We start from the raw sequence: 27,389 nt of genomic DNA on the forward strand, positions 1-27,389 counted from the left end.
TGGTGCTTTGGGTAGATGGTGGTGGCACAAGCCACCACCGATAGGACACCGGAAAAGGAAACAGAAGAGAGAGTAGGGGTTAGTACAAATTTTGAATGAATAGTTATTATAATGAATTGGATATACAGAGTGTCAGGATTAAATTACAGTGAAGTTATGAGAAGGCCATGTTAAAGTAATGTGTTTTCAGTAGTTTTTTAAAGTGCTCCACTGTATTAGCCTGGCGAATTCCTACTGGCAGGCTATTCCAGATTTTAGGTGCATAACAGCAGAAGGCCGCCTCACCACTTGCACACCATACACACCATATGTGTATTATGATAAGTGCTTTGTAATACAATATGTAATCGCTATGAAAGGCGCTATATAAGCTTTTATAAACTGAATGTGGATTTCCAGTGCTGGAATTATTGGGCAAAAACATGTACTGTATATTATAATTTCAAGTGCTAGTAATGTAAAGATCTTTTTATTAATCCATTTTTTCTCAAACTTGTGTTTAATCTTTCTGTTACTTTTAAGAATACCATGATGTATTTATTTATTTATTTATTGGTAACTTACTGATACTCTCAGACAACTGACATAACACATAATTTACTCTCAAATCCATTTAATCCAGTTCAAGGTCTGACAGCCAAATCCTGGACAAGTGCCATGAGCATGGGGAAGGCGCTATATTAATAAAATGTATTATTATTATTATTATTATTATTATTATTAAGGTGGCAGTCTAACGCGTGACCCACTCATTCACATACTGGGGCCAATTATGAGTCATAAATCAACTTAACCTGCCTGTGTTTTTGTAACAGGAGGACAAATTTTCCACACAGGGAGGACATGCAGAGTTCACATGGACAACAGTTAGGTGTGGTAGTACAACTCATGTTACTGGATCTGTAAAGCAGTGAGACCACCCAGCAGGCACCATGCTGCCCAACTGATCAGCAAAAGAAATCCATCAATTCATCCATGTATTCACTTTAAAAGGCCTCGTAGTACAGTGCAGGAGCAAAGGTGCAGGAGCCTACCTGGACAGCATGGCAAGAAGGGCAGCAACCAGACCCAGACGGGAGGCCTGTCAGTACCAGGATGTATTCTCAAACACACACACACACACACACACACTGGACAAGATCAGACTTTCTGATTAATGTAATCTACACAGCTGTGTCACATGATGACATGTCATTTTGTAACCCGCTTAATCCAGACCAGGGTTTCATATAGAGCTGGAGACTGTCTCAGCTAGCATAGGACACAAGGCAGGAACAAGCCCTGGGCAGCATGCCAGTCCATCGCTGGGCAAACTCACACACACACACACACACACACACACACAAGGCCCAGTTTAGCATCACCAGTTCATCTAACTTGCATGTCTTTGCACAGTGGGAGGAAACTGGCGCACCTGGAGGACACCACAGAGACAAGAGGAGAACCTGCAAATGACAAACCTGGTCACCTTACTGAGAGGCAGCAGCGCTACAACTGTGCCAACATGCCACCCTGTGTCACATGAAGTGACAGCAAAATTCCATAATGTTGTGAAAAATATACAAAGACATGGAGACAATGACAACTTTATTTCTTTTGCACAACTAATTCAGTAGTAGTAGGGTGTTGTACCGTGTTGTCCATTATGAGTGGGGTGAGACGTCAAGGAAAATGACTGAGTAGATTACAATATGCAAAGACAACTCAGGCCTCTTCTTCAGGCAGGATGTAATGTAATGTACAGTATGTGTGATACGTATTGATAATATCTGTAATGTAATGTAATGCATGTGTGATATGTATTGATAATATCTGTAATGTAATGTAATGTATGTGTGATATGTATTGATAATATCTGTAATGTAATGTAATGCATGTGTGATATGTATTGATAATATCTGTAATGTAATGTATGTGTGATATGTATTGATAATATCTGTAATGTAATATATGTGTGATACGTATTGATAATATCTTTAATGTAATGTATGTGTGATATGTATTGATAATATCTGTAATGTATGTGTGATATGTATTGATAATATCTGTAATGTAATGTATGTGTGATATGTATTGATAATATCTGTAATGTAATATATGTGTGATATGTATTGATAATATCTTTAATGTAATGTATGTGTGATATGTATTGATAATATCTGTAATGTATGTGTGATATGTATTGATGATATCTGTAATGTAATGTATGTGTGATACATATTGATAATATCTGTAATGTATGTGTGATATGTATTGATGATATCTGTAATGTATGTGTGATACGTATTGATAATATCTGCCTGAAGATGAGGCCTGAGTTGCCCTTCATGTTATAATCTTCTCAGTCACTTTGCTTGACTTCTCACTACACACCTAATACTGCAAGTTAAGCCATTTATTGCTCTCCAGTTTATTCTCCACATTAACATTCTAATAATTCAAATCCTCTGATTCTAATCACCATACTGTCTCTACTAAAGCCATGTGTTTTATGTTTATAAAGGTTTTGGCTTTGATAAATTCTTTCCATGATGACTGCCATATTAGAAGACCTCAATATCAGGCCTTTACCTTTGCTATTATTTTATTAAATGTAAAAGGTCTTGCTAAGACGCAATTGTCATTCTATACAATAAACGATATTATTTAAGTAATGCTATATGTTGTTTATATAGTAAAATTATTTTAATTGCTAAAAATCAAATATAACATGAATGTAAATCCTTCTTTTCCTATCATTCCTGTTTATCGAGTGTGTTTACTGTGCAGCCTTGACTTGATTGTGTTGCACATGCAGATCTGCTTGTTGTATTTCAGAAGGTTTATGAAGTCATATTGTATTTCAATTCTCTAACATGAGCAGCAGTGAAATAAGAATGCATAGTAACGTAACTTCTAACTCAAGGTTAAAGTGCAAAACTCAAACAAGCAACACATTAAAATGCTTACCTGAATGCTATCAATAATGAGAGTAAAATAAATCAATTGTAATAATATGTAGCTAAGCATTAATATGATATTACAGCAATAACAGAAACCTGATGGGATTAGCAGGACATGGAGGGGCAGACGTTTAACAGGAAGGACAGACAGAACTGAAAAGGGGGGCCAGGGGGTTTTGCTCATTTTGTCAGACAGAATTTAAACTCAAGGCCTCTTCATTTGGACGATGAGCCCACCTTAGTGAGGTCGTCTGGATTTGTCTGGAGAGCATTCAGGGATGAGGCCTTATTTTACGAGTGTGTTATAGACCCCCCAATGCAGTCACCGATTTAATTTATTAATATTAATGAACTAAAGTAATCAGTGACTGTATAATAAGCCATCAGTGAGGGGGGGCGCCTGTCTGCAGTTTGTAAAATCAGATAGAATTGAGGGAGTGCATGTGATTGGACCACTGGGGTCAGGTGACCAGCATATCATTCAATTCTCAGTGTTTTGGAAGAGCGAAGAGAAACAGATGTGGCAGAGCATGAAAGGAAAAAACTGGAAATAAGCTTTTAGGTGTGAAGACCGAGAGCAAACAGCAGTGGAGCCACTTTAAAAACATTTACACAGGACGCTGGACAAGTTCATCGCAAAACCTGGAATTAGAAAATAGCACATTTTTTCGTGTTTCCCTACTAAAGTTACAAATGTGCCCTTTTTAGCTCACAAAAGGCCCTAAGATCGATCGATCTATCTATCTATCTATCTATCTATCTATCTATCTATCTATCTATCTATCTATCTATCTATCTATCTATCTCTGTAACTGGATGATATTGATTAGCATGGGAGTCATAAAAGCAGAGCTACTAATGTTTGTGAGGCGCCATCTGTTGGAAAAACACAGACAAAGTGATTGGACAGATACACAGACAGACACAAAGACAGACACACAGACACTTGTCCTTTTATTAAAGAGGATTAATCATAAACAAGAAGTCCTAATATCATCAGAACATTCAAAATATGACATATGATCAGCAGAATTTACAAATCAAAAACTACCAAATGAACACACTTGACAAATAACAGTCGTCCATATTTTTTTTATTTTGTTTTAACCTTTTTCGATTAATAAGCAATTCAAATTTTACAAACTGTGAAGCATTAACAGGCCATTTATCTCTGTGAATGTAACATCTAATCATAATTAACTAAAGATTAATCTAAAATAAGTATTCTTTTACACATTAATTATTTTTAATCCACACTGTCCTTCAAGGTGATGTCAATATTCTGAATATTTTTTAGATCTCACCAAACACTTTAGGCGGAGTGGTGGCTCTGAGGCTAAGGATCTGCGCTGGTATCCCGAAGGTTGCCGGTGCCAAAAAAAGGCCACTGCTCTGCTGGGCCCATGAGCAAGGCCCTTAACCTGTAATTGCTCCAGGGGCGCTGTACAATGGCTGACCCTGCGCTCTGACCCCAAGGGGTATGCGAAAACTACCAAATTCCCAATACAAGAAATTGTATAAGGCGAAATAAAGAACAAAAAAAAAAAAAAAAACACTTCACATCCTAACTTCTCATGTGTTTAATATGCAGAGAGGCCACAAGAGGGAGCAGTTTGGCTCCAGAAGAATCAGCTGATGTCACAGCCCTGAAAGTCACAGGAATGTCACTAAGGTGCAAGTCACATGACCAGCGTCTGAGTTGACAGCACATGATGAGGGCCACAGGAGCTGACGTTGAGTCGATTATCAGTGACTGGCGATGTGTCCAGTGTGCTCATCGACTTTTAAATGACATTTTGCCCTGAATGTGCCCACCTGCCCACCCTGCTGACTGACATTTCCATTTCATTAATCCTGAGCTCTAAAAGCCCCCAAGGTCAGCAGGAGAAGACCGCAACCAACACAAACATCAGACGACAGGACAACATGGCTGTCAGCCTGTAGAGTTTGAACGACTGCCAGTGTGCAGTTGTGATGAGGACCTGAATGACCAGACAGACCAGTGGCTTTATGAGGTGACACAGTGGGGACTGAAGTAATGGCCGAGGTGACAGGAGAGAGAAGAGGGCAGCAGGGCTTAGGTCAGCAGTGAAGAGCTCATCGGGTGACAACCTGACTGATGAGTGAGTGCTTAAAGAATCAGACGTCAGTCACACATCAAGATACGGATTTGATCAACGAGAAACACAATCTGTGATCACAGGACGGCCATCAGTGTGTGACGAGTCAAAGAGGAGAAAATCAGGAGGGAGGAACAAAACTCACAAACACACAAGTGACACACTCATCTGACTCACTCTGTCTCAGGTCACTCATCTCACCCTTTATCACCCTGATGCTCTTCTCTATCATCCTCACCCCTCACTCTTTATGCACCTTCTCCTCTTCCTTTAAACCCCTCAGGCTCCATGAAGATGACACATTTAGAAGTCATAGTCGCCATCTGCTGGTGAGGCCTGTAATACACATTGTGGGGCTGTCAGTCTGGGCCTTCATTGGCTTCTTCACACAGACTGATGTCAGGTGACACGCCACTCCTTGAGGGGTCATGAGAGAATTGTAAATTAATCCTAGGAATGTGTGTGTCAGTGGAAAGATAAAAGTGTCCCCAAGTGTCACATCTGATTGTCACTTTGAACACTGACAGTGACGGTGAAGTCAGTCAGCTGACTCGTCTCCTTGTGGTTGGGTGACAGTGGGAACAACAAGAAGGAGGTGCAGTTTAATGTCTAACGTGACACCAAGTGACTCAGTAAAACACCAAACTCCATCAGTATGGCCGACATGTGACTGAGCGGTGAGTCCTCGTCTTTAGACATTCACAGTGAATTCATTTAGAGGTGAGAGACCACCGGAGTAACTAATAGAGGGGCAGACAATGTCTGTTCAGAGGACAGCACTCCAGTCACTTCTGTCACTCTGTGCTCCTAAATAGTCACTGGAATGAGGCTCTGGATACTGAGACAGGCATGTGGTCCTGCTGGAGCAGCACTACTGAAAGGCGCTATATAGACTGACTTAACAGGTGACATTCAGTGACACTCAGAGGACACAGCAGTTGGGGTGTCAGCCTGAAGGACATGTGGCTGTGAATCAACAGTGACCCCTGCTGGTCAGACTGGTATTTGTAGGTCTGAGGTGTCACCGCCCCTCATTATGACACACACACCTGATTGGCTACTGAAACCCAATAATAATGGAGACCCTGACAGCCGCACTCGCCCCGCATTCTCATCCACAAATTTACTCACTGAGGTGTTGCCCCACCACACCCCCAACTATATTGTAAAATTAATTTTGACCCCAAACTGCAAACACAAAGATACCTGAGTTTGTGGGGACATCAAGTGACCAGTGGAGGGTACTGGTCAGTGGTCACATGGTGTCAGATGGCTGATTGTTACACTGGAGTCAGGACCAACATAAAACCCTGGATAGAGGGGCTCAGTGAAGGAGGTGTTGATCCTGTGCAGGAGGGTCATTGTGTGTGAGACGCTATAAAATGACAGAGAGCCAGCAGGCCAGTCCAGATACACACCTATTCTGGGGCTGTAGGGGGCGCTGATTACAGTCTGCTGTTTATTGTGCCACACTGAGTACTGGGAATGAGACCACCGCAAACACCAGGACTTGTCGTTGTTACCAAGGCCGCACTCCCTGCTTCCTTTCCTGCTCAGTCCTTTATATGCGACTCCAATCTCCATGACGTCTCCACTGCTCTCCACCTCCCAGTAACAGCGAGTCCCAGTCAGAGCCTCTCTGCACAGAACTTGGGCGCAGCGATCAAATCTGTCAGGATGATCAGGATATTTAGTTACTGTCCCCTCACATGTCACCTTCTTGTTCCCTTTAGACAGACGGATTTTTCTGTTTGCTGTGTTGATGTCCAGTGTGAGGGGACAGAAGTCTGAAAGGAGAGAAAAGAAAACGAGTGAGGAAATCTGGGAGTGTGTAACGGGACTGGGGGCGGAGCACAAAACAGACAATTAACACTAGAATTACCAGAGTCTACGAAAAAACTCGTAGATCCGGCCCACCTTAAAACCAATCTCACCTCTCTTTTGTCTTCTAAATGTGCCGATTAAGAGGAGCAGCGAGCAGCCGGCTATTCCATCCCCCACCGTCGCAGAACGTTCACTAAGTTTTCTCAGCTCATGTCTTGTCTGATTATCTTGGAGTGACTGAACTGCTGGAGTTTTAGAATAGAAATAATAGATCGCCATTTGGAATACATGCATTTCATGCGTGTTCCGTTTCTACAGTAATCTGTGCAAACACATTGCTAAAACAGAAACTTTTTCATATTTTAGTAATAAATGTTACAAAATGTAGGCATAAACTATAGAATGTGTACAGCCACAGTTCCTAAGATCAAATAAACACTTCCACAAAAGCTTCACACACCAAATAACAGCTTCTGTGGCGTAGCATGCTAAGATTTACCTCTCAGACCGAGTAGCTTTTCTCTGCCTCACAAACATGAGTTCAATTCCCCGCTGGGGATAAAGTGTTACTTCTTTTTTTTCTTTTTAACCTCAAACAAACATAAAATTTGTAAATTGGTATGCACTGTCAGTTAATGAGATCGTTATATTTTCATGTGGGATGCTCCTTTTAAAATATTTTTTTAACAATTGAGACTGCAATTAACATGAACAACTGTCTTTATAACTTATTTTTTTTCAAGATCCATAACCCTCAGACAGACAGAGCACTGCGTAATACAGAGACAGACAGGCAGAGATATACAAATAAACAGGGAAGGCACATATTGTATATCTCTGCCTGTCTGTCTCTGTATTACGCAGTGCTCTGTCTGTGTGTTATGGATCTTGAAAACATAAGTTATAAGGACGGTTTGCTGACTTGGAGCACCACTGCCTTACTGTGCCACAGAGACGCGAGTTCGATTCCCAGCTTTGAAGAAAATGTTTTTTTTTTCCTCAAACGGACATTGAATTTATAAATTGGTATGCACTGTAAATCGTTAACTTTAAAATGTCAATCGCGGTTATTTCTGTTGATTAATTCATGCTTTTTTACTTAGAGTCAGAACAGGAGCTTTTTCAGCTTATTCAGCTTCTGATCTGACTCAAACAGCGCCAGTATAACTTCACACCGGATCTGACGCTGTTCGTTTTCAAATAATTTTGTATTACTTCGACGATGTTTTCTGCTTGGTACTATTCGCGTCATAAAATGATTTCTTCAAAACGTCACATATATTTGTCTCTTTCTTTTTTTAAAATGTGCGTTGTAGCACTCAGCAACTGGCCACCTGCATGTTCTTGCGCACACTAAATCAGACAGCGCTATATGCAATCATCAGATTCAAATGTTAACAGTTATATAGCACAGAATGGAAATCAGCAGTTCTTAGCATTCCACCTACTGTAACTTGCTTTCTTTTTTCTTCGGTTGTAGTCTTGAATAAAAGTGCACTTGTTTTGTTATACTTTTACATCAACATATGTTCCTGTGTTTGAGCTACATGGGCATGCTCAAATAATACACGTATAATGCCACGAAAAGTGCATGCAGACACTTCAGTTCGCAAGTATTGGTACGACAATGCAGTCACAAGTACACTTCAGAGCTTTAGCGCGTCTTTATGTGAAAACAGCAGTGTCAGATGGGGAGTGTCTGATGATTGCATATAGCGCTGAAGTTACTGCTCTTTACTAGGCTTTCCTCTGCATGTCCTGGAGTACAAAAGAAACAGCATACAGCAACATGTGGGGACTGGCAATACTGGGGGAAAAAAACACGCGGTCATATGTATCATGATACACTGCAGAGCTATAGCGCGTCTTTATGTGAAAACAGCAGTGTCAGGTGGGGGGCGGTAGGGATGGATCCTGAACGTGACTGAGACAATGAAAAGTGAATTTAAAAAAATAAAGCTAACCTTTACAAATATCATAAATTACACCGGCTATTACAGACTGAAATCAAATGTATCATTTTATTCTAAAATAGTGAAAATAAGAACACTTCTCAAATGGGAGTTGTGCAGGATCGAACTCTTGACCTTCTGATTCCTAGTCAGCAACTGATACTGTTACGCCACGGAAGCAGTGATAGTTAAGCTATGTCAATGTCACACACTAAGGCGGCTTTTTTTGGCGGTGGCTTTTTTTTGTACCTTTTGTGAAAGTGTTTCTTTGATATTTGGACTTCAGGCTTCATACATTATATAGTTTATGCCTACATTTTGTCATTTGCTACTAGAATATTGTAAACCGTTTCTGTTTTAACAATGTGTTTACACAGATTACTGTAGAAATGCAACACATATGAAATGCGTGTGTTCCAAATAACAATCTTATTATTTCTACTCTAAAACTCCACTTCACTCCCAGATAATCAATCAAGGCAAGAGCTGGGAAAAGCCTGTTTACATTCTAAGTCGTTGGGGGGATGGAATAGCCAGCTGCTGGCAGCTTGTCTTTATCAGTACATTTACATGACAAAAGACGCTGGCGGAGAGGTGTGAACGGGTTTTAAGAAGCGATTTAAGGTGGGCCGGATCTACAAGTTTTTTCGTAGGCTCTGGTAATTCTAGTGTTAACAAGAGCCAATCAGGAGCTGCGCTGACTAGTCATTAGTAGTAAAGAGCTCATCTGATTGGACAGAATCTGTGGGGATTGAAAATTAAATCATAAAAAGACAACAACAGACAAGAAGATATTGACAAGAGTTTAGTCAAATAGATTGAAAACAAATATTGAGAATGTAATAAAAGAAGAGCAGACATGTGTGGTACAGCGGAGAAGTGCAGCAGATAACCGGTGTGTCTTAAGAGACTGTATTAATGTCAGGAGAGAGAGAAACCTGCATGTCGCAATATTACATTTAGATTTGGAGAAAGCATTTGATAGAGTTGCACATAAATATATGTGGAAGATACTCCTAAAAATGGGAGTTCATGAAGGTTTTCTGGACTGGATAAAAGTAGTCGATAAAGATATACGAAGTGAGATAAAAGTAAATAACAAACTAACAGAGGAGATACAGGAGAAATGTGGAGTAAGACAAGGGTGTCCATTGTCAGCAGTGCTGTTTATTCTGTGTATAGAGCCCTTATTAAATAAAATTAGGAGGGACACAAATATAAGAGGAGTTGAAGTACCAGGAAGGGGGGGACAACAAATAAAAGTGTTTCCATATATGGATGACATAACAATAATAGTCAGAGATACATGGAGTATAAATAAAGTAACAGAACATACAGAAGTGTTTATGGAGGGGGTCAGGTTCAACTTTACACCTCAATAAGAGGGAATGCATCCTTTGGGGGAAATGGAAAGAAAAACCACAAGGAAGAATAAGGTTATGAAATGTGGTGAAAGTATTAGGGATAAGATTTGGAGACGAGAGTACGGAGAGGATGGAGTGGAAAGAAATGGAAAAAAGATCAACAAACAAACAGAGTTTGGAGGATAAGGAACTTGTCAATGGAAGGGAAGATATTGGTGATGAAGGCAGTTATAATCCAAAACTATCATACTTAGAAAAGGGTTTTTTACACCAAAGAAAATATTAAGAATAATTATAAGAACGTGTTTTGTGTTTATATGGGGGTCAAAATGTGAAAAATTGGCAAAGAGGAAGATAATGAAAAGGAGAGAAAATGGAGGGAAAGAGGAGCTGAATATATAAAGGGAGTTGGCTTTAAGACACACAGCAACTGTTGTTAATATGGCGTTAAATGAAACGGGGAAATTAGCGGACATGATCAGATATCTGCTAGGCACAGAATTGAGAAAAGCAAAAATTTTAAAAATGACAAATAGCAGACCCATTGCCTTTAATATGACAAAAAATTATAAAACGATAGTAACATTTGTTAAAAGATATTCATGGGAGGAAGGAGATCTCAAAATTTGAATTTGGGAAAAGAAAAAAGACCTAAAAAAATATAAAGGAAAAGACGAAACGGTACTAAAAATCCAAAAGCTCACTGAAGTGCAAGCAAGAAAAGTGTGGCAGCAAAATGAGACAAAGAATTAACAAATAAACAAAAAGACCTCGGGTGGGTGACATTACATGAAATCCTACCGACGCAGGCGGCCATGTACAAAAGGAGAGTCACGAAAAGTTCAATATGTCTGAGGGAGAACTGCTGAGAGGTGGAAACACCAGAGCATGTGTTTAGGAACTGCAAAAAGACACAAGATGTGTGGAATGAGGGGTTAAAGGAATGGAAAGGGAGGACAGGAAAAGAGGGGATGACAAAAGAAGGAGTGTTGTATGGTTAGTAGGGAAGGAGTTAAATGTAAAAATGACAATAAGGGAATGGAAAATGATCAAAATAATAAAAGAAAATATGTGGTGGTGGAGGAATGAACTGGGGATTCATAACAGGAAAATAACAATACAGACATTGTACAGAAATGTGAAAAGGGAGGAGTGGAAGAAAGGAGGAATAAAGAAGGACAAGGAAACAAATGGCCTTAAAAAAGGTAAAGACCTCAAAAATAGAATTAAAGGTGGGGATAAAAAGGGGGAAAAAATAAAAAGTGTCACGGTGGTGAAATGGTGACGGGTGACAGTGAATTAGCAATGTGACAGACTGTGTGTGTGTGCTCAAAGCTAAGAGACTGAAAAGAAAAAGGAAATGAAGTGAAAGGGGACAAGAAAATAGTGTTAGTGGTAAGTAATGGAATTTAGACAACGTAAAAAACAAAAATAACAACAGACAACAAAGAGAAAGGCAGGCAAGTCAGTCATCTGAAAGTCATCTGAGTCGTCAGAAATGATAAGAAACAACATAAGGTCACCACTGAGGTCAAAGGTCTAATGGACTGTCCACACTGACCGCTGGCTTATTAAATGACATGTTTTATTGTCACAGTCCACCTCTTAAATTTAAAATCAATCCACTGTCACACTTCACAACCACATCAATTATTTGTGTAAAAGCTGCAATCAGTATTTACTATTTATAATCTATCTATCTATCTATCTATCTATCTATCTATCTATCTATCTATCTATCTATCTATCTATCTATCTATCTATCTATCTATCTATCTATCTATCTATCTATCTATCTATCTATCTATCTATCTATCTATCTATCTATCTATTATATAGTGCCTTTCCCATCTGTCATTGTCTCTCTCTTTCTTTCTTTCGTGTGTTTCCTGTCATCTCTTTTTATTATTTGACTGTCATTCTTATCCAAGGTGACTCCCATCATCTCAGATTCCATTGTTTCCTTTTCTTTTCGTTGTCCAATCAGAGCCCAGGCAGGTGAAGTGACTTGCTGAGGTCACACAGTGGTGTCAGAGGTGGGATTTGAACCCACAACCTCAGGGTTTGAACTCCAAAGTCTTCACCACCACACCACACTGCATTTTCTCCTCCATTTAAACTCTCCTGTTCACTCGGAGGTCAGCTTTACTCTGGTGATCTCATCAGGGAGGTGGGCTACAGTTCCATGGACCCCCAAACATCTTGAGAATATTCGCAGCTGTATTCACTGGAACATGAAGCTCTGTATAGGTTGTCTTGTAGTCTTCACCTTGACCACCCTTGGCTGTAACCTTCCTCGTCTTATCCTCTTCAATTGTCCTCGTTCAGTGTGAGGCACACAAGGACACAACACAGCAGAGTGAGGACTTGACTGACTGACTGAAATCCCCGGTGACACTCATTAGAGGAATCAGTCAGCTTCAGATGTCACAACACACCAGTGAGGTCTTTGAACTTCTAAGGACCCCCAATAATATTCTCTGCCATTTCATAATTTTTAATGTTTAAAATTTGTGAAGTCGAGAACTCAAATCAAAGTGTCTGCTCTGTGGAGTAAAGAATGGAGGATGACGAGGATTTTTGTTAGCTTTAAAGTTTTGCTTCATTTTTAAACTAATACTGTGTCTGAATATACAGTCGTGTGATAAAGTAAGTGCACCCCATGACGTGGATTTTATTTTTTACTTTTCCCTTTTTTAACATTTTTGGACACATCAATACTCGGGTTCAACAGACGGCTTTGGTGATTTATTGCCTTAGTCCCTCTATCCCATAATGCACCAGTCACAGGACCCCCATCACCCTCAGCCCCTCAGTCACACAACACTCAGACTTTCATATCCTAAGCTGCTATTTCTCTAAGATTATAAATAACAATGCTAGTAATCCCAGATTCTTATTTTCGACGATTGATTGTCTGTTAAACCCAAGTAACTCAAAGGAATGCCTCCAAAGTACTTCCAGTAAAACCTGTGAGGCTATTGCTGTATTTTTCAATCAAAAATTTCTGTTATAAGCAAATTAAACTCTTTCACTAGGAGAGATTTAACTGATTTACTTAAAATAATTTCTCAACTGAGACCCTCCACCTGTGTCCTTGACCCAATACCAACAATTTATTTCAAAGACGTATCAGGCGTGCTAATTGATGATATTCTTGACATACTAAACTCGTCATTACATACGGGGGTCTTCCCAGACTGTCTTAAGACTGCTGTAGTTAAACCCCTAGTTAAGAAAAATAATCTCGACCCCTCTGCTCTTGAAAATTTTAGACCCATCTCTAACCTGCCTTTGTTAAGTAAAATTCTAGAGAAGGCAGTCATTATTCAGTTAAATGAGCACCTCAATAAACCTGCTATTATTGATAAATTTCAGTCAGGTTTTAGAACTAATCACAGCACAGAAACTGCACTCGTTAAAGTAGTCAATGCAGACAGAGGTCATTTATCTGTTTTTATTGTGATGATCCATTCAGTCAAAGCACAAACTCACATTTTATAAAGTCGTCTCTGCTCTGAGGTTCAGGAGAATGGAGGGTGAAAACTGGAGCTTCATGAGCTGAAAATAAAAAGAAAAGAGAAGGAGAATGGAAACTGTGAAGATGGCATTGTGGGATCTTAGTTTAGTTCTTAAACACGTGTTACAAATGCAGAGGAGTTCAAATAAAACATTTATAAAATATACAAGGGCTGGCAAATTAGGCCAAATGTCGATTTGAATATTCATATTAATAATAAATATACAGGGAGTCAGAGAGTATTGAGACCCCTCACTTTCTGCACACTTTACCGTGTTGTTGATTTAATTTTAAATGGATTAATGTGCCTTTGTGCTCATCAGTCTACACTCAGTAACCATAATGACAAAGTGAGCGCAGGTCTTCAGAAAGGTCTGCACATTTATTACAAATCAAAACTGAAACGTCTCCTTCCTAGAAGTATTCAGACTCTTAATTCAGGTCTTTGTGGAAGCCCCTTTGGTGGTCTTCATGACTAAGTGTCTCTTCAAGTTTTGACCTCCTGTATTTGGTCAGTTGATCCCATTCTTCCTGGCAGATCCTCTCAAACTCTGTTAGATTTCAAGGTAAGCGTCTGTGAACTGCCATCTTCAGGTCTCTCCTGTTCTGTGGGGTCTCAGTCTGGTCACTCGAGGACACTCAGACTTGTCACAAAGTCACTCCAGAGTTGTGTGAATTTCCCATTGCGATTAATAAAGTATCTATCTATCTATCTATCTATCTATCTATCTATCTATCTATCTATCTATCTATCTATCTATCTATCTATCTATCTATCTATCTATCTATCTATCTATCTATCTATCTATCTATCTATCTATCTATCTATCTATCTATCTATCTATCTATCTATCTATCTATCTATCTATCTTGGCTGTGGTTATCAGGTTGTTGATCCATCACCCAGTCTCATGTCACAGGTTTTCTTTAAGGTCCTCTCTGTATTTGACTGCACTTCTCCTCCTCTCAGTTCTGACCTGTCACTTTGTCCCCATAGCCTGATGCTGTCACCACCATCTTCACTGTAGAGATGGCATTAGGAGGGTGGTGAGCAGTGCCTGGTCCTCTCCAGACATCCTGCTTGGTCTTCTGTCTAAACAGTTCAATGTTTTTCTCATCAGATCTTTGAATCTTTCCCTTGATGCTCTCTGGATGTCATTAGTCTTTTACTCGAGAGTATCTTCTGCCTGGCCACTCTACCATAAACGCTTTATTTGTGGAGCGCTGCTGAGAAGGCCGTCCTTCCTACAGTTTCTCTCATCTCAGCAGAGGACATCTGAAGTTTTGTTGGAGTGACCATTAGGTTTTTGGACACCTCTCTGGCCAAGGCCCTTCCTTCCCAGTTACTCAGACTGGCCATCTCTACAAAGTGCCCTGGTGGCTCCAAACTTCTTCCATTTTCGAATGCTTCAGGCTGCTGTGCCACTGGGACCACTCAGAGCTTTACAAATGGCTTTATCTCTTTGCTCTGCTCTACTCCTCACCACAATTTGATCACAGCGGTCTACAGAAGGTTGATTGAACCCCATGGCTTTGTATTTGTCGTGACATACAATGTCATAAATTTACTGTATTTTATACATACTGACAAGCAGGTACAGTTGGGGACATCTTCAGATCTCCATCTAGTTAAGAAATTCCAAACTGAGTCGGGAGGGTGCTGCTCCTGCTAATGTCATCACTTCAGTGAGTTCACAGGCCACAAGATGAGTGACGTCACTTCCACAGCCCGCTAATTAAGCTCCACCTCTTCTGTGACACCACTATAAAATGTCACCAGAAGTGGGTGTTCATTACAGATCTGTGACTGATGAAGACGGAGCTCCGACTCACAAGTGACTTTAACTTGACAGCCTTTGATTGCAGCAGACGTCATCATTGTGCTCCGTCTTTGTGCTTTTTATTTCATCTTCATCATTCAACGGGGTATTTCAGGATGGTACCCCAACTCTTTGTGCCCACTCTCTCTGCTTATTTTCACAATACACACATACAGTATATGTCTAATGTGGTGGACGGCCGGGATGGACGCTGTGCTCTTGGCTGCTTGACCTTAGTTTGTGTTTAAACAAATGGTTGTTTTTATGTGTAAATGTACGTAATTTATAATTTATAAAGTGTGTTTTACTCTGAGGCTGCACTCACTGAAATGTTTAGGGGAATAAGCAATAAAATGCTTTTGATGTGTAAAATCCTTTTAAATGTCGGTGGGAGACACAACTTCTGAGCAAACAACAGCAGGAATATAAAACACGAGAGCCCAGGGGAAGCACAGCTGAAAATGGATGAACGTAAACTTTTAACGTGCACTCCATCCAGCAGAATGTAATGGACAGTGAAGACAGCAGGAGCAGATTGAGATGTTCTGATATTATAAAGCACTGACGCTGAGCTCAATTTGATTCCATTAACGTCTTCACTGTTCTCAAATAAACAATTCATTTGTGCTCTGAGCCGGCTTAGCCATTTAAAACACATTTCTGTTCATTAATCTTAAGTTGAGAAAAGCAAAGGAAATAAAAAAAATCTCAAAGTTAAGTGAAAAAAGGACTTTTTAAGAGAATATGTGGAATAAGTATAAGGAGTATAACATTTCAAGTTAAAATTCCAAAACATCTGATTAAGAACAGCTGATTATTTAGAGAGTTTGTTATCACTCAGCTAATGACTGTGAAAGGCACTATATAGTAAAAATAATAAACAACAAAGGATGACAGATAAATGTTAAAGAGCAGGCCTTCTTCAGTGTCCTTTTGTTGTCACTCTGGTCCTCCTAATGGACTTCAATAACAAACACAATGTCGCCAGACGCTGTACCTGATGGAGTCCTTGTCATGATGACCCCCTGGCTGATCTTCTCCAGACTCTTTGTCAGACCTGACAGCTCCTTTCTCAGGTCCTCAGATGAGAAATCAGCGGTGACAGTGAAGCTCAGCGAGTCTCCATCAGCAGGAAGGACACAGCGAGATGAGAAAGTCTGAATCAGAAGAGAAGAGGGGATGAGATTTCAGAAAGGAGACCTTAAAAAGTAAGTAATGCTGATAAGAGGGGGCTCTTCTGAATTAAGGATCAGTGTGGTGGGCAGTCAACGTGGGTTTAGAAGGTGAGAACGCCTGTCATTGACTTGTTGGTTATTTATGAGAGAATATTTGGTGGAGTGTAGTGGAGCATCAGAGATTATCAACCTTAACTATCAATGAGCTTTTCACACAGGACTCCATGAGCGGAGAGTGAAGATAAAGTGGCTGAGGGGGCAGGTGGGTCCAGAATTGACTTGGCACACAAAACAAGGCGTTGGGCTTTTTATGGTTCTGAGTCAAACATAATTAAATTAAATGTAAAGACTAACACATGTAGGGAGAAAGCTTGTCAATATGATTATACAATTGAAGGTCTTTAGCTCAGAAGTGTGACTTGTGAGGAAATCCTGGGAGCTTTTGTGTCTTTATCATCATCATCATCATCATCATCATCATCATCACAGGTGGCGTAGTGGTAGTGCTGCTGCTTTGCAGTAAGGAGACCGTGGAAGATTGTGGGTTCGCTTCTCGGTTCCTCCCTGTGCGGATAGCGCTTTGAGTACTGAGAAAAGTGCTATATAAATGTAATTAATTAATTAATTAATCATCATCATCAACCACACAAAAAAGACAAGCTGAATTATTTAGCAACCACGATGTGTGGAGTGTAAATCAAGTAGATTATCTCACAATTGTGTATGAAACAAAGTCGACATCAGGACTATTGTGGAGAGTGTGAGAGAAAGAGAGATGAGAGACGAGAATGGACTGTGGGGTCTGAGCTGTGAGGAAATGCTGAAGGATTTGAATCTCATCAGTTTAAGGATGGAGACATCAGGAGGTAGCCTGGCAGAAGAGTTGGCACCATCCTTTATTAGATGTCATCTTTTACACTTCATGAAAATTTCACTTTTTCACACAGACAGCTGTAGATTCATCTGTCTGTCATGTACATGAAGTAAAAAATTTTTGATATATTTGTAAAAAGAATATTTGAAATATTAAGGAAATATGAAAGACAATCTGTGTTGGGCTGAATGGCCTGTTCTTGTCATGTTGTACAAACTCCTCAGGTCTTTTCAGTTTCTCTCTAAATGTTCTCAGGTCCCACACATCCCAGTCTGATCAGATTCCCTGTGAAGTGTCGCTCTCACCTGTAGGAAGTGGAGATGGTCCTTGCTCTCTGAAAGCTCCTTCAGCTCAGCTTCTCTCCTCTTCAGCTCCTTGATCTCCTTCTCCAGTTGCTCCATGACTCCTTCAGCCTTCTCCATTTCTCTCTTTTCTTGTTCTCTGATCCTCTCAGTCAGTTTCCTGTGGGCTTCCTCAATGCACCGTATCAGAGCAGTAAAGCTCTTCTCATTTTCTTCCACCTCTCTTACCACAGACATCTGAATAAATAGGATAAAGATTTAGAATTGAGTCACCTGATAAGAATAACCAATCATGAGGCACATTTGTTGTTATTTGGATGTTGTGAAGGACAGTTGGAATTCGCTAGAGTGACTGATGGTACTTTATTTGCAGAAGGAAGGTCAGTTGCAGACTGACTTCCAAACAATACTGTATGTTCCTCCCATTATGCCGAGTATCATCATCACTCTGCTGATGCTCCCATTAAGGAAACTGCAGGACTTTATGAGATACGCAGACATGAAAGGCTTCCTTGTGAAGGATTGAGAGAGCCATTGGCAGGAGCTGCTCGGACACCTCTACTGTATTGTGAGGAGTCCATTTGACCTGCGAGTTTGTATAAAAGTCTGCCTTTAAAAATGGCATCTCCTGCTCATCCTGAGGTTAGGAGTGGAGTAGGACAACACACACCAGGAATAAAGAAGAAGAAGCAGAAGAAGAAGAAGAAGAAGAAGAAGAAGAAGAAGAAGAAGAAGAAGGATCACCAACCCCAAAGCTGGAGGTGTTCTGCTGTTTTCAGAACTTTCCACATCTGGACAGTGACTCACATAACTCGGTAATAGAAGGTGAGGATGAGAAGAACTAAAAGGTCACCTCCTAACCAGCCACTAGAATGAGGAAGAAATGATAATATGAGATTTATTATTAGGGAATTTAGATGAAGCTTTACACCAAATACAGAGAGTCTCATATGGTGTTTTGCCTTTTAGTGCAGATGTGGAAAACCTCAATGGTTGGGTGGATAGGCTCCTGGCTGGAGTAGGGAAGGAAGGATCCAGTTGTCATTGTCACATGTGCCCAGTGTCTAAGTGAACAATTATAAGAGGTTGGATCAGACCACCAGTACTGCAGAACAATTTAAAGACTTTGGTAAAAAGCTGAGGAGCAGTAGTGACAAAGTGATCAGAAGTTCAACCTTTGCCACACATAACACTGAGGACATGAGATAGATAGATAGATAGATAGATAGATAGATAGATAGATAGATAGATAGATAGATAGATAGATAGATAGATAGATAGATAGATAGATAGATAGATAGATAGATAGATAGATAGATAGATAGATAGATAGATAGATAGATAGATAGATAGATAGATAGATAGATAGATAGATAATGGCCTTCATAGAATCTTAATATATTTAAAGATTTATTCTTCATAAAGTTGTATTCCAAATACACAGACACTCTTTTGAGCCTAACAAGCAAATCCAAAACAAACAAAGTTTCTAAACAGAAACCAAAGACAGTTTTTGAAAAACAAAGCACAGCCTTACAAATCCAGAACATCACAAAAGCATAAGGAGCAGCTAAAAGAACACAAGAACTCATCAAACTCGCAGAGCACATTCACAATGAAACTGTGGGAGATCCTCGGGGTTTAAAGGGTGGAAGGGAAACTCCTGGTGGTGATTGACAGATGGTCCACCTCTTGGTGAGCCACACACAACCCACATGGAACATAACAAAGACAGCTTAAAGAGAAGGTCAAATACAAATAATAAAGCAGATACTCAAACAAATCAACATTAACATAAATAAACAAAAAATTCATGAAACTAAACTTTGAACAAAATCTAGTGGAAGGAATCCTGGCTGAAAATGTCACAGTCATCATGGGGGTAGAGAGGGGATTTCATGCATCAGTAATAAGCAGGAATTCTTGGAGGAAACAACAAAAGCAGACGAGCGTAGAAACATAAACCGAAGTGAAGGTCGGTCTGTGAGGTTGGCTCTCCTTCACTTCTACTTCTTCAGCTGTCACCTCTGTGTCTGGATTGGACTACATAGTGTTGAGTGACACATTGTGCCCCGCCTACTTTCTTTGAACTAAAGACACACCCCAATGGTCTGGAACGGCTGTGTTTAGTACTTTAGTACACTCGATGGTGTTGGTCTGTTTAATGTAAGTCTGTGTTAAATAAATTAGGTTGGATAAGTTTGGTCTGTCTGGGCACAGAAATGTTTGTGAAGAGTTCTGTGTCTGCTGAATGAGAACTTTCGCATAAATGAATTCTGGCAGAACTGGAAATCAAATAGCATGCTACCATAGACAGTTTGCCAGATCATTACAGGGTCAGAGCTACACTAGTGATCGCAATGGAAGCCAATTGGGGGTTTCTGCCAATTAACCAAACTGAAATGTGAGGATGTGGTGGAATATCAAGAATAACTGGAAGAAACCCACTGAGATACTGGAAGAAGGGGTAAACTCCACATGGAAAGTGAATGGAGGAAAGTGGACCTGAGATTCATCAGATGCCACCACTGGACAACCTTACTGTCCTTTGTGATAAAATATGAAAGCTGAAGTAAAATATTTGGAGGTGTACGTTATGTAAAGTTTGCACTCAGTCAAACAGTGGAGATCCTTAAATTATGAAGTCTAATAAAACTGAGAAATACCAGAATGAACAAGAGAAGACCATTACGATCTCCAGAATAAATCAATAATATCCCATCTCTCCAAATGAAGTATTTTACAGGAAAAGACAGGCTCTCCAATCAGAATGAAACCTCTTGATAACAAAAGAACCAGAACAAATCATCTTTAAATCGTAACATCATTACATTGAACATGGAGAGAAGGCTAATAAGATCTTAGCTCAGCAATGACCAAGCAGGAAGTTTGCAATGCAATAATAGAAATGACCAGCGCAACTGGAGATAAAGTAATGAAGCTTAAACATATAACTCACACATTTAGCAAGTACTATAACTGTTTATATTCTACTCAGTTTAAAGAAGACGAGACACAATCTGAGGAGTTATTTGACGTAATACAAATACAACAGCTGGACACTCTTAGTGAAGAGGAACTGGACAAACCTCTGAAACTCTCAGAACTTCTGGATCCTGTAAACTCACTCCAAAGTGGGAAAACATCAAGCCCTGATGGCAACCATTGGAATTTTTTAAAGACGTTTTCAACTAAGTCAGCTCCACTATTATTAGCAAAGTTTACAGAAGCTAAAGACAACAAAAATCTACCCAAAAACCTACCCAATTTTCTATGGCTCCCACCCATTTCTTTTCCTGAAGAAATCCTGATCAGTCCTGAGGAGTCAGACAGCATCTCAGCAACATATAAAAACGCTTTAAAGAACCTCCCCTTTAAGGGTCGTAGGATATGGTGTGAAAAGGACCTTTTAATGAATACCTCAGAAAAGCAGTGAAAGTCAGTCCTGCATAGAATACACTCCAGCTCCATATGTGTGAAGTATTCGACCATCTGACTTTGACTCTTTCATCAATCACATTTATCTCATTTAAAATTGGGAAGAATCCAACCTGCGAGTGTGACAATCAAGCTCCAGCCTCACAGGGCAACATGCTTTGGGAGGACAGTAAAGTAACATCATTTAGGGCCAAAAAGTTTGAATGTTTTATCAGACAGCCGTGGGGTCACAATCACTCCTAACTCATTAACAGCTGTGGCTGTTGGGCTACCAGAGGGGCCTAAAGTGGAGGAGGACACATTGAGTGTAACTGCCTTGACCACATTGTGAGCTCATGGACTTGTCCTGCTGAACTTGAAGACCCCCAGCACACCTGTGATAAGTCACTGGGTCACTGATGTTTCACATTTAAAACAACAAATTCTCACTTAGAAGATCTGTTCAAAACCTTTATAAAATATGGCAAGATCTAATTAATAAAACTTTAAAATAAGCATCCATAGCAGGGGAAAAGGAAATTCTCCCATTTTATTTATTTATTTATTTATTTTCCTATATTATCAGGAATTTTGTCCCATCTCTCGGCTCTTCTCTCTTTTTCTGGTTTGCAGCGTGAATCCTGTTTGGTAGTTTTTTATTGTTGCATTTTTTTTGTTTGTTTAGATTTCTGTTTTAACTTTCTGATTTTTTTATTATTTTGTATTTTGACTTTGAAAGTCATTTGTTGCATAAGTTGAACTTGATTGTATGCAATGATATTTTTAAAATAAAAACAACTTAGACCATTAATGGACGTTGTGCCTGCTGATCTAATTCAGAACATCAGCGTCGACCTTCAGTGTGAGTTTCTGTTAGTAGAGTTAAGTCTCCTTTAAGCAGCTGATGGAATATCAGAGGACTTTATAGTGATGCTGTCTGAGTCTCCAATGAGTAACACCTGGCATTCTGTCAACAGTGAAAGGCCATGAAGGACACCACACAACGTCTTCTCTAACTCTCCCTTCTCGTGTCCCTACTCATCATCACCAGTTAAACTCTGCTGCTCTTCAAGTTCTCATTTATTTCTCCTCTCTTTGATATGAAGTGTTGTCTTCCTAATCCACTCACCTTCATCTCCTCCATCGCCCTCCTCGTCTCCTTCAGTGTCTTCTCTCTCTCCTCAAGTCCCCTCTTGATGTCACTCAGTGTCACCCCCAGCTGTTTCTGTTTGGACACACAAGAGGACACGCGTGGTCAGATTAGAATTCACGTTCACTTTGTGATTTCTTCTTCTCTTTCTGACTCCTAATATTTTCACAACACATTTGTTTGACATTTCATGACACAACTTAGATTTGATTTAACAAACAGGAATGACAATACTGCGGTGGGTTGGCACCCTGCCCAGGATTGTTTCCTGCCTTGTGCCCTGTGTTGGCTGGGATTGGCTCCAGCAGACCCCCGTGTTCGGATTCAGCGGGTTGGGGAATGGATGGATGGATGGAATGACAATAAAGATTAAAAGAAAGGTTTAATTTAATTGATGTAAGACTGAGTTTGGGCTTGAAGAGTGCGTCAAATCCAGAAGACAGTTTGAAGGCACACTGGTGTGTGAGTTAGTTCTTGACGTTTAGAAGACATCACATCGACAAACTGGGAAATGTGAAGTTCACACAACACCAAAAATAATCAAAACAAACTGGAGTGTAAAGTAAAGAAACTGGTGAAAGGCCAGGAGGACTTAAACACGTCATGTCAGTGATTTTAGGATCTACAAGGCCATTTGATATCCTGAGTCAGACATGTGAGGACGTTGTCTGCCGTTGTCATTTTCTGGAGTCAAGTAAGATACCGAAATACACAAACGATTCTGTTGAATTCAGGAAGAAGGCAACTTAAAGGAATTCTAAAACTCAGAAAGGATATTTTTATATGTTACTTACCTCAGGTGATTTGTTTAGGTGACAGATTATTATTTTTAATTAAACTATTGACCTCCACCCCCTGCTCACTTCGCTTGCCCACCCGCAGGTTTGGTTTGTGCAGCGCTTCAAACATTTAAAAGCCTGTACAGCACCTGTCCTTTTGTCTCACTGCCTTGTCTCTCTTCTCCCCCATACATCCTCTGCTCCTGTGGTGGTCCCGCTCCAGAGGCGCACCCCTATGAACAGGAAGATTTTCTATTCTTCTAATTCCGAGACTGAACTGTCCCCTCCGACTACACACGGAGCTCAATTCACCCCTGAAAGAGACTTATGTTTGTTTGAAGTGTCTGAATAACGTTTGTCTCTAAAATCTCCTGTGTATCTGTGCCACTCTGTGACCCAAGCGTGACTGCGTACGTGGATTTCACTTTCACCAAACAACAAATCTTTTAATTCTCATGGAGAGGCCTCTTCATTGTGAAGAAAAACTGCTTTACCGTGATGGCAACATGAATTAGACAATCTACAAGTCTCTGATTTAAAGTTTAAATCTGAACAATATTTTCAATCTCTTTTCTCTGTTCTGTTATTTCACTGAGTAATAATTTCTGTTTGCTTGTGTGAATGCAATCTTTACTATCATTTTTTGTTGACTATCAAAATGGCCAAAGTCTCCATCTCTTGGATCTTGCTTCTGTCTCTCTAGATTTCCAAAAAGTCTCTTCAAAAAGATCAGGTCTCATCTCTTATAACAGAGAGATGTTTATTACGTTTATGTGTTTTGGTTTCACCAGAGCCTTCAAGACCACCCAGCCATCCCTGTTAAGTGGTCAGCTCAGAGATGTGCAGGTGGGTGAGCCTGTGGTGTCCTGATGATGGACTATCTGTCAGGCAGACTCAAGGACCGTGTGAGCAACACTGGAGCAGCACAAGGAACAGGCCTGTCTGCTTTACTCTTCACTCTGCGCACCTCACACTGGAAAGAACACAATTTCTCTTTTCTTGTACAGTGATCTCTCGCTATGTTGCGCTTCGCCTTTCGCGGCTTCACGCTATCGCGGATTTTATATGTAAGCATATTTAAATATATATCGCGGATTTTTTGCTGGTTCGCGGATTTCTGAGGACAATGGGTCTTTTAATTTCTGGTACATGCTTCCTCAGTTGGTTTGCCCAGTTTATTTCATACAAGGGACGCTATTGGCAGATGGCTGAGAAGCTACCCAACTTACTTTTCTCAATCTCTCTCTTGCGCTGACTTTCTCTGATCCTGACGAAGGGGGTGTGAGCAGGGGGGCTGTTCGCACACCTAGACCATACGGATGCTTGTCTAAAAATGCTGAAAGATTATCTTCACGTTGCTACCTTCTGTGTGTAGCTGCTTAGTGAAGCGACATGCTGCACGGTGCTTCGTATACTTTAAAGCTCAAAGGGCACGTATTGATTTTTGACTTTGTTTTTCTCTCTCTCTCTCTCTCTCTCTCTCTCTCTGCTCCTGACGGAGGGGGTGTGAGCTGCCGCCTTCAACAGCTTTGTACCGGCAGTGCTTCGCATACTTAAAAGCCAATCAGCCCTATTGATTTGTTTGCTTTCCTCTCTTGCCTGAAGAAGGTGCCTGAGTTGCCTTGAAAGCTTGCATATTGTAATCTTTTTAGTTAGCCAATAAAAGGTGTCATTTTGCTTGGCTTTTCTCTACTCTCTGTTTCTGACAGTCTGTGCTCCTGACGCGCACTCCTTTGAAGAGGAAGATATGTTTGCATTCTTTTAATTGTGAGACAGAGCTGTCATCTCTGTCTTGTCATGGAGCACAGTTTAAACTTTTGAAAAAGAGACAAATGTTTGTTTGCAGTGTTTGAATAACGTTCCTGTCTCTCTACAACCTCCTGTGTTTCTGCAGAAATCTGTGACCCAAGCATGACAATATAAAAATAACCATATAAACATAAGGTTTCTACTTCACGGATTTTCTTATTTCGCGGGTGGCTCTGGAACGCAACCCCTGCGATGGAGGAGGGATTACTGTATATCCACAAATCACCCAAGGAGTGTCTCAGTGGACTTTAACAGGCCATGTTTTTGAGAGACCCCCCACTCCTGATTCCCTAAGAAGAGATGAAAAACAAGAAAATCGAGGTTGAATACACACACAATAGAGCTAATGTGCCAAAGCCCCAGTCCACCTAAACTGCATGTCTTTTATTGTAGGAGGAAACCCACATGAAGACAATGAGAACATGCAAACTCCACCAGGGACAAGTCACAATCGAAAAATAAAATGTATTTCTAATATAAGGACAACTGAAGATGTGCGTATTCAAGTGTATACAGACAGACAACATCAGCAGACAACACCAAACAAAAATAATAATAATAATAATAATAGTAAAGATAATAATACATTTTCTTTATTTGTAGGCGCCTTTCTAAACACTCAAGGACACTGAACAATGGACAAAACACAGATTATAAACAAAAGTAAAATACAAAAGTTAAAATCAGACAGAGTAATTGTAATCAAAGAGAACAAGCCGTCTTAAACAAATGAGTTTTAAGTTTAGATTTGTAAAGTCAGAATGATTCAATATTCCTAAGCTCAGGTGGTAGTGAGTTCCAGAGTAACTGAATGCTGTGCCCCCCATGGTGGTAAGATGGACAAAGGGGACAGTCAAGTGGATGGAGGAAGAGGATCTAAGGGTACGGGAGCGAATGGCAACATGGAGGAGGTCAGGCAGATATGGAGGGGTGAGGTTGTGGAGAGCCTTAAAAGTTAGTTGGAGAATTTTGAATTGAATTCTGATCTTATGGAAGCCAGTGAAGCTTCTGCAAGGCAGGAGTGATATGGTGAATAGAGAGGGTTCTAGTAATGATGAGGGCAGCTGAATTCTGGACCAGTTGAAGCTTATAAAGACATTTGCGAGAAAGACCAAAGAAAAGGGAATTGCAATAATCCAGATGAGAAGTGACAAGGCTATGAACGAGGAGAGCAGTGGTGTGTGGAGTGATGGAGGGGCGAATATGATTAACGTTACACAGACTGGGAGATGTTATTGATGTGGGACTGAAAGGATAAAGTACTGTCAAGGATGACACCTGTGGGGAAGGGGAGACAGAGGAATTATCAATACCAAAATAAAAATGATCAGTTTTGGATAATGTAGATTTTGTACCAATGAGGAGGACCTCAGTTTTGTCACTTGTTGTTATTTAATTTAAGAAAATCTGAAGAAAACCAGGATTTGATTTCTGCTATGCAATCAGTAAGTGAGGAGGGTGGAAAGGAAGCAGTAGGTTTGCTAGTGAGGTAGAGCTGGGGGTCATCAGCATAACACTGGAAGCTAATGTTATATTTATGAAAGATATTACCAAGGGGAAGGAGGTAAGTAATGAAAAGGAGAGGCCCCAGGACAGAGCCCACCTGAAGTAACAGCGGTGGGCTGGGATGTGCAAGTTTTAAGCTGAACAAACTGAGTGCAGCCTGAGAGGTAGGATCTGAACCAGTCTAGTGGAGTGTGGGTAATGCCAATCGAAGATAATCTATTGAGAAGAGTCATGTGACAAATAGTGTCAAAGGCCGCACTCAAATCAAGGAGGATGAGAATAGGAATTAAACCAGAATCAGCTGCCATAAGGAGGTCGTCAGTAAGTTTGAAAACTGCCGTTTCTGTACTATGGAGGGGGCGAAAATCAGACTGGAACTGTTCATACAGATTATTTGGAGATAAATGAGAATGAAGTTGAATAGTCTCTATTTTTTCAACAATTTTGGAAATTAAGGGTTGATTAGAAATAAGACGAAAATTACTGAAATTAGTCAGACTGGCACCAGGCTTTATCAGTTTTGGGGATATTGCAGCAGTTTTAAAAGATGAAGGAACAGAACCAGCAGTGAGAGAAGAGTGGATTATAGCAGAGATAAGGGGGACCAGAGAGGGGAGGCAGGCTTTGACCAGAACTGTAGGGAGGGGGTCCAGTTGACAGGTGGATGGCTTAGAGTTACAGACGAGATCTGAGATTTCTGAGAAGGTAGGAAGCTGAAAAGAGGAAAATGAGTGAGTTGGTGGGTGAAATTCAAATGAAGTACTGGAGGATCTGTACAGAGAGACTGGTGAATCTTCTGGATTTATTCATTAAAAAAGGACATAAGGGAATTGCA

The 27,389-nt window shown here is 40.2% G+C and overlaps 2 protein-coding genes and 1 long non-coding RNA gene across 14 annotated transcripts in view; 1 reads left to right on the top strand and 2 right to left on the bottom strand.

Moving 5' to 3' along the window:
* LOC127527858 (uncharacterized) overlaps window positions 1–27,389 on the top strand; it is a 687,118-nt gene that overhangs the window by 397,992 nt on the left and 261,737 nt on the right. For 4 of the 10 annotated variants that reach the window (XR_007935012.1, XR_007935015.1, XR_007935013.1 and 1 more), the window contains exon 4: window positions 5,658–5,782. The exons of 1 other annotated variant lie outside the window; for it this stretch is intronic. This is a non-coding gene — a long non-coding RNA (uncharacterized LOC127527858). Of the gene's footprint in view, window positions 1–5,657; window positions 6,198–27,389 lie in introns of all 10 variants that reach the window. 5 more of the 10 variants (XR_007935008.1, XR_007935010.1, XR_007935011.1 and 2 more) reach the window with 2 other exon arrangements.
* Window positions 1–27,389, bottom strand: part of LOC114644514 (tripartite motif-containing protein 16-like) — a 428,510-nt gene that overhangs the window by 397,875 nt on the left and 3,246 nt on the right. Inside the window, exons 2-4 of the mRNA XM_051927887.1 lie at window positions 22,440–22,535; window positions 17,897–18,130; window positions 16,540–16,699 (exon numbers count right to left, since the gene is read on the bottom strand). Of these exons, the coding sequence (XP_051783847.1) occupies window positions 16,540–16,699; window positions 17,897–18,130; window positions 22,440–22,535 (490 nt within the window). The remainder of the gene's footprint in view (window positions 1–16,539; window positions 16,700–17,896; window positions 18,131–22,439; window positions 22,536–27,389) is intronic.
* The window catches only part of LOC114643665 (tripartite motif-containing protein 16-like), a 484,979-nt gene that overhangs the window by 212,177 nt on the left and 245,413 nt on the right, over window positions 1–27,389 (bottom strand). For all 3 annotated transcript variants that reach the window (XR_007934976.1, XR_007934977.1, XR_007934979.1), the window contains one exon: window positions 5,961–6,111. The gene's annotated coding sequence lies outside the window, so the exon portion shown is untranslated. The remainder of the gene's footprint in view (window positions 1–5,960; window positions 6,112–27,389) is intronic.

This window comes from Erpetoichthys calabaricus, chromosome 5 (assembly GCF_900747795.2).
Source record: "Erpetoichthys calabaricus chromosome 5, fErpCal1.3, whole genome shotgun sequence".
In the NCBI taxonomy this organism is placed as follows: Eukaryota; Metazoa; Chordata; class Cladistia; order Polypteriformes; family Polypteridae; genus Erpetoichthys; species Erpetoichthys calabaricus.